This window comes from Chenopodium quinoa, unplaced genomic scaffold (assembly GCF_001683475.1).
Source record: "Chenopodium quinoa cultivar QQ74 unplaced genomic scaffold, ASM168347v1, whole genome shotgun sequence".
Classification (NCBI taxonomy): Eukaryota; Viridiplantae; Streptophyta; class Magnoliopsida; order Caryophyllales; family Amaranthaceae; genus Chenopodium; species Chenopodium quinoa.
Window position 1 is genome coordinate 99,490 of NW_018742225.1, and position 8,501 is coordinate 107,990.

The window sequence follows — 8,501 nt, forward strand, 5'->3', positions numbered from 1 at the left end:
TCATTTATTTTCCTAGTGGCTTTAAGGAGCATATCAGATATGGCATCCATCCTAGTATCTTGTTGTGCCCTAGAGACTTCACTCTCTTCTGTTTTTTTCTCCAAATTCTCCAATTTTTCAGTGATTACTTGCAACATTCTAGCAAGCTCCTCACTAGACATGATTTCCACTATTTTTGCTTGGATATTACAAGTACAATGAGTGAGAACTGCCGAAATTAGAGACAAAATGAAAAACGAAAATTGCCTCTAGACTCTCAAAGGCTTACAAATTCAGAAAATTCAGATCAAAACAACCAATTTGCAAAAAGAAATTCCTCAAAAGCTTTTCGGATGAGGGAGAAATCTTCAATTGAATTCTGCCTTCCCGGTTTTGCCTCTTTTCTGCGTTGCTGCGAAAAACCTGCCCAGTTTATTAGCAGAAAAATTCCAAAATATCTGAAAATTTTTGTGAGTAATCTACGCAAAAAAATATCCAGATTCAAAAAAAGAAATAACTCGATTTGGACAGAAAACGAAGGAGATATGTCCTTCTCAAACCGCAACTCCAAACTGATTGAATTCTGCCGTTTTGCTCCAAACGCCTTCAAACTCGATTTTCTTCAAGAAACCCTTAACTAGGCTCTGATACCAGATGATGTAAATCTAAATACACCCTCCCGAATATGGGTTGATGGATTTAAAAATACTTATAGTTAGAATACTCAAATATCATGGAACAAGATAAAAGGGCCAAAACTCAAGGACACACTCAAAGTTTTGGGGTTTTAGGCCAGAGATAAGACTCACTCAATCTCTCCTAAGCTTATCACTCAAGACTTACTCAAAGCAATAAGGGAACACTTGAACTTGAGACAAACTCTAAGTTAAAATGCTAAAACACAAGGTTTTTTATCCAAACTCAAAACTGGTTTTTATTTCTGTTTTGCTCTCCCTTTTATAGAGGAAAGGAGCAGCAAAAAACATACCAAAAGTCAGCAGTTTTCCTCCTTGATTTAAGCTAAACAATAAAAGCATAATAAAGCCTAATGATAACTTCCTATTACAACCGGCCAAAGAGCTAAACTCTTGGCATTATTTCAGCAACATTAACTAAAATATAAGATAATAATAGCTAGTGAATGGCTTAGGATCCACACGCCCAAAATAGCAGTGAAATGTGCCAAATCTGTAGTGAAGCGCGCCATGCGCCCAATCTTCAATCTACCCATGAAATGCAACATAGAACTTCAGCCTTCTTTGTAAATGGATAAAATCCAAGAGTCTCTAAGACTAAAGCAACAGGTTCATTAGATGTCCACTTTGGATCACCACATACATTCAAGCTTATTTCAAGGCTTGAAACAAGGAGGAGTTACACTTCTTTGCTGTTTGAATTTGGGCGTGAATAATGGGGTTCATACATCTCCAAATTGTTGCTTTGTTGGGCGTGAATCAAGGGGGAGTTATACTCTCTTATTTCTGATTTTATTTCATCCAAAATTTGGAGGTTACAAACCACCATTTTCTCTTTGATGTATCTAGTTAAGTAAGGCTTGTTTTATTAATGTATCTAGACAACAAAAGCTGATTTGTACTTAGCTTAGACGTGTAACAAGTGAGCTGAAAAGCCACTTATGTTAGCTTGTACTTAAGGATGCTTGTTTACTATAAATATCAAGCAAATGTGAATAAAAAAAATCAGATTATTCGAACAAACAAACTTGTCTTACATTCGTTTCTTGGATTAGAAACAAAAACCTGAAATTCTTGGATTTGGAATTTCGGTTCCTTTTCTTAGTTAGCTAGTTTAGGCTACTAGTTGGCATGTGATCTTAGGAATCCAAACCATTTCTTAGTGGTGTGACTTTATCTTAGAAGCCTTTGGTGCTTTAGCCTTAACTATCCCTTGGTTTATCCCTTGTGTATTTCGAGTGCTACTCCAAATATACAACAGATAGTCAAATCCAAATAACAGGCGGATCTCTTTGCTGACCTCCGAGAAATATTCGCCACACTCAGGCGGCACAAGGTCACGCATAATCCTAAAAAGTGTGTCTTTAGTGTTGAGTCTGGGAGGTTTCTCGGATTCTTGATCGACCAAAGGGGAATAGAGGCCAACCCTGAAAGTCAAACACATTTAAACAAAGATTTTTAAATCAAATGAAAGTCAAACACATTAAAACAAAGCTTTTTGAATCAAATGAAAGTAAAAAAACCTTAAAACAAATCTTTTAAATTTGAATGAAAGTCAAATGTATTCAATGAAGCTAACTGAATAAAATTAAAGTCAAACATATTCAAACAAATCTATTTGAATCAAATGAAAGTCAAACACATTCATACAAAGCTTTTTGAATTGAAAGAGGGTAAAATGTATTCAACGAAGTTATTTAAATAAAATGAAAGTCAAACACATTCAAACAAAAATTTTTGAATCAAATGAAAGTCAACCACATTTAACCAATCTTTTTTATTTGAAAGAAAATCAAATGCATTAAACGAATCAAATAAAATCAAATGAAAGTCAAACACATTCAAACAAATCTTTTTAAATCAAATGAAAGTCAAACACATTCAAACAAAGCTTTTTTAATCAAAAGATAGTCAAACACATTTAAACAAATCTTTCTGAATGGAATTAAAGTAAAATGCATTGAACGAAGTTAATTGAATTAAAAGAAAGTCAAACAAATTCAAATAAAGGTTTTTAAATCAAATAAAAGTCAAACAAAGCTTTTTGAATGAAATGAAAGCCAAACAGTTTCAAACAAATCTTTTTGATTCGAATGAAAGGCAAATGCATTCAACGAAGCTAATTGAATCAAACGAAAGATAAACACATTCCAACAAACCTTTTTGAATCAAATGAAAGTCAAACACATTCAAACAAAGCTTTTTGAATCATATGAAAGTCAAACACATTTAAACAAAGTTTTTTGAATCGAATGAAAGTCAGATGCATTCAACGAATCTAATTGAATCAAATGAAAGTTAAACACATTCAAACAAATCTCTTTGCATCAAATGAAAGTCAAACACATTGAAACAAAGCTTTTTAATCAAATGAACATTAAACACATTCAAACAAAGCTTTTTGAATCGATTGAAAGTCAAATGCATTCAACAAAGCTAATTGAATCAAATGAAAGTCAAACGCATTTTAACAAAGCTTTTTGAATCAAATGAAAGTCAAACACATTCAAACAAAACTTTTTCAATCATGAAAGTCAACACACATTCAAACAAAGCTTTTTGAATCGAATGAAAGTCAAAATGCGTTCAACGAAGCGAATTGAGTCAAATGAAAGTCAAACACATTAGAACAAAATATTTTGAATCAAATGAAAGTCAAACATATTCAAACAAATCTTTTTGAATCAAATGAAAGTCAAACATATTCAAACAAAGCTTTTTGAATCAAATGAGAGTCAATTGCATGTAACGAAGCCAATTGAATAAAATGAAAGTCAAACACAATCAAACAAAGCTTTTTGAATCTAAAGTAAGTAAAAAACATTACAACAAGTGATGTGAATTAATGATCCGAAAATCAACAAACACAAGGGATATGTTTAAGTCTAATTCTATATACAGGAAATCCACCAAGAATTAAACAAAAACTAAGATTAATCAATTAAGAATCCACCTAATTAATCAATCCAAACAAATGTTTTATCTAAAACAAGCAAAACAACAATTGATCACAATCAACAAAACTTAAGTGTTTGAACTTAAAACAATGTATATTAGTCTCTCTTTTTATTCGTGTGTTTTACAGCCCTATTTATAAGACTTAGTTTACCTAGGAAGATTAGGACAAGTTCCTAATTCAATCCTAATTAAACTAGAATTCTAACTTGCTTGAAGAGCAAGCACCTTGGCGCACAAGCATACACCAAACTCCTTGGAGAACAAGCACACGCCTAAACTGATTTATTTTGCTAGCTAATTGATTTTTAAAGCAACTAAATAAATAAATAAAAATTAAAGAACTAAATAAAGATTAAAGATCCTAATGCTTGAACCACGAAAAACCCTTTCAAGTGAAAGGTAAAAACTTGTAAGAAAAATCTTAATAAAGAAAATTTAAGAAAGTTCAAGAAAGTGAACTAGACTCCAAGAAAAATCACTAAGCAAACCGTGGCTTTGCTTTGATATCCAAGAAAGTGTCCATGCAATGCTTGGCTTGAATCAATGTTTAGGGATAAACTATCTTGATGCATGATAAGCAAATCTTCGAAGTTCTCCATGCTTAGACTTGCATCATCCTCCTCTTCTTCGAAAGAATTTGTCCTCAAATCTCGAAGTTCTTCATCAGGAATATACTTAGCCAATTCGCCAACATTGAATTTAGCACTAACTCCATATTCTCCCGGAAGTTCTAACTTATAAGCATTGTCATTGATCTTCTCAATAATCATGAAAGGACCTTCACTTCTAGGCATCAACTTATTCTTGCGTTTTCTTGGAAATCTTTCCTTTCTCAAATGTAACCATACCAAGTCTCCAACATTGTAACCTTGTTGCTTTCTATGCTTGTTTGCTCTAGCTTTGTACATGTCATTTTCTTTTTCTATTCTTATTCGAACTTGAGCATGTAATTTCAGCATACTCTTCAACTTAGACTCGGCATCTTTGTGAATTAACTCACCCTTAGGCAATGGAACAAGATCAATTGGAAGTTTCGGATTGACTCCATAGACTACCCCAAAAGGACTATGTTTGGTAGCATATGTAGGTGATCTATTATAAGCAAACTCCGCATGAGCTAACTTGATGTCCCAATCCTTTTGTGTCTTACTCACTAACCCACAAGCTTCCATAAAGACTTCACATAGCTTGTGGATGGTTTGTCCATCAGTTTGTGGATGGTAAGATGTACTAAAGAGTAATTTAGTTCCCACAAGCTTCCATAAAGACTTCCAAAAGAAACTCATGAACTTTGTATCTCGATCACTCACAATAGTATTCGGAATTCCATGCAATCTAACAACTCCAACTCCACTAGCATCGGTTTCAACTTCAAAAGGACTTGATAAATCTGGTAACGCAAGTATAGGTGCTTCACATAGCTATTTTTAACCAACTTAAACGCACTTTGAGCTTCTTTAGTCCATTCGAATTTACTCTTGTCCTTCTTCAAACATTCGGTCATAGGCGCCACAATACTTGAGAAATTCTTGACAAATCTTCTATAGAACGAAGCTAGACCATGAAAAGACCTTACTTCACTCATATTAGTAGGAATAGGCCAAGTTTTAATAGCCTCTACTTTCGAATGATCAACTGAAACTCCATCCTTTAATACAACATAACCAAGAAAAGTAACACTAGACACTAAGAAGTAGCATTTTTCAAGCTTAGCATAGAGTTTCTTCTCTCTTAACACTTCAAACACACTTGTTAGATGATTTAGATGATCATGCAAATTTTTAGAGTATATCAAAATATCATCTACATAAACAACAACAAACTTGCCAAGGAAAGGTTTAAGTACCTCATGCATCAACCTCATGAAAGTGCTAGGTGCATTAGTGAGTCCAAACGGCATCACCAACCATTCATACAACCCTAACTTAGTCTTGAATGTTGTCTTCACTCATCTCCTTCTCTCATTCGAACTTTATGATAACCACTCATAAGATCAATCTTAGAAAACAACTTTGAACCATGAAGTTCATCAAGTAGATCATCTAACCTTGGAATAGGAAATCGGTATTTGATAGTGATGTTATTCACACTCCTACTATCAATACACATACGCCAACTTCCATCTTTCTTTGGGACAAGTAAAGTAGGCACGACACAAGGGCTCATACTTTCCCTCACGTATCCTCTAGCCATAAGCTCTTCAATCTGCCTTTGCATCTCCTTTGTTTCTTCCGGATTACTTCTATAGGCTGCCTTATTAGGTAATGGTGCTCCCGGAATCAAGTCAATTTGATGCTTTGTCCCACGAATAGGAGGTAGTCCCGGAGGTAATTCCTTAGGAAAGACATCCTTGAATTCTTCTAAAACAAATTCAAATTCATACGGCCTCTTTGCTAGGTTATTTTGATCAATTCGAATCTCATTAGAAACAAGTATATATACCACATTGTTGCTGCAAATCTCTTTTTCTAATTCCCTCTCACTAATCAAATAAGAACTCTTCGAATTAGAGGTAACATTAGAAGACTTGTTGCTTATCAAAGGTTTTAAAGCAACCGGTCTCTCTTTTTTCTCCTTTTCTCACAACATACACATTAGTCCTTCCATCAAACTTCACAAATCTATCATATTTCCAAGGACGGCCTAATAGTATATGACAAGCATCCATAGGACAAACATCACAAAAAACTTTATCATGAAATTTACCAATTGAAAAGGAGATTAAGGCTTGTTTAGTTACCTTAACATCACTCGAATTATTAAGCCAATGAAGCTTATAAGGGCTTGGATGTTCAATAGTTGGCCACTTCAATTTGTCTACCAAAGTAGTAGATACCACATTAGTGCAACTCCCCGTGTCTATGATCATGTCACACAACCTATCTTCTACCTTGCACCTTGTAAGAAAGATTTTCTCCCTTTGATTGTTTTCCATAGGTACGGTTTTAGAGTGTAGTTCCCTTCTTAGAACCAAACTTTGACCATGAGTCTCGGGATCAATTTCGACAATATGCCCCTCCTCTTCTTCAAAGTTTTCCTCTTCATTCTTTTTTACATAGTCACTACCTTGCTCACACTTAGCTTGTTCTTGCTCCCACTCTTGAGCAGTCATTACTATTTTTGATGGACAATTAGTTGCAATGTGACCAACACTACCACACTTGAAGCACTTCCTATCTTCAACAAGCTTTTTATGAGCTTCAAATTTTGATTTAGTCTCCTTGTAGTTCGAACTAGAACCACTTTTCTCCAAGCTGTTCCTCTCAAAAGGTTTAGTGAAACCTTTTACAAAGGGCTTAGTGTACGTCCCTTTCTTCCCCTTTATCTGTTTTTCAACTTTCAAAGCTACCATGAAAACATCATCAAAGGACCAATATTGTTGCAATTCAACTTTTTCAGCAATATTATCATTCAACCCCGAAATAAATCTAGCAATCTTATGCTCAACAATCTCTTCTAAGCCACATAGCATGCATAACTTTTCAAATTCACCAATATAATTCTCAACAGTCATAGAATTTTGTTTAAAAAGTTGCATCTTAAGATAAACATCTTGAATATAATCACTAGGTACGAACCTTTTTTCATGTGCTTCTTGAGTTGTTCCCAAGTTGAGATTCTTCCACGCCCCTCCTTATGCCTCTTCTTCTTTAGACTATCATACCAAAGACTAGCACAACCGATCAGTTTTAATTTAGCCAATTTGCATGTTTTCCTTTCATCATACTCCTTGTAATCAAAGAGTGTCTCGGCCCTTCTAATCCACTCAAAGTATTTTTCAGGTTCATTCATACTCCCATTGAATTCAGGAAGATCTAACCTAAGGTTCCTATCATCATCCTTTGGTCTATCTCTTCTCCTAGGCCTTGGTGATTCATCACTTGAAGAATAATTATTTCGTAGCCTCCTTGGGTTCCTCCTTGGTTGTTCTTCCTCACTTGAACCAGAATTAGAGTTAGAATTCCCTTTCCTTGAAGAATCTCCAGCAAGAGTATCAAGCCTTTTTAATATCTCATCCATCCTTGCTGCCAACTCGTCGATTCGCCTATCTCTTCTAAGATTTTGAGCCTGTTCTAAGGTTAATCCCCTTGGAACCTGTGGAACCTCCTCGTCACTCATGATTCCTACACAAACCAAGTCAGTTCATGCAAAAATCTTGATTAAAAGATCGAATCTTGAAGGAAAACTAGGCAACACAAAAACCGGACTCCCAACCGCAAATCAGTGCACAAACACCAAACGTTTGAGGCTGTGTAGAACACGTTACTCAACTAAAAATTATGAAATTTTATATGGTGATAGCTGGAAGTTTTGGAGTTCAATGAAAAGAAAAATCACGTAACAATTCCCAGCCAATTGTTCCCAGTTTAATTTTTGCCGAAGTTGCGTAACCTGGCTCTGATACCAAAGATGATGTGAATTATTGATCCGAAAATCAACAAACACAAGGGATATGTTTAAGTCTAATTCTATACAGGAAATCAACCAAGAATTAAACAAAAACTAAGATTAATCAATTAAGAATCCACCTAATTAATCAATCCAAACAAATGTTTTATCTAAAACAAGCAAAACAACAATTGATCACAATCAACAAAACTTAAGTGTTTGAACTTAAAACAATGTATATTAGTCTCTCTGTTTATTCGTGTGTTTTACAACCCTATTTATAAGACTTAGTTTACCTAGGAAGATTAGGACAAGTTCCTAATTCAATCCTAATTAAACTAGAATTCTAACTTGCTTGAAGAGCAAGCACCTTGGCGCACAAGCATACACCAAACTCCTTGGAGAACAAGCACACGCCTAAACTGATTTATTTTGCTAGCTAATTGATTTTTAAAGCAACTAAATAAATAAATAAAAATT

The 8,501-nt window shown here is 34.4% G+C and overlaps 1 protein-coding gene across 1 annotated transcript; it reads right to left on the bottom strand.

The window, feature by feature from the left end:
- Positions 1-5,576: 5,576 nt before the first annotated feature.
- LOC110734615 lies at positions 5,577-7,751 on the bottom strand. Its single transcript, XM_021914778.1, has 3 exons — positions 7,211-7,751; positions 6,224-7,088; positions 5,577-6,114 (listed from the first exon to the last, which is right to left on the bottom strand). The coding sequence occupies exons 1-3, from the start codon at positions 7,749-7,751 to the stop codon at positions 5,577-5,579; spliced, it is 1,944 nt and encodes a 647-aa protein (XP_021770470.1).
- Between the last annotated feature and the right edge of the window lie 750 nt (positions 7,752-8,501).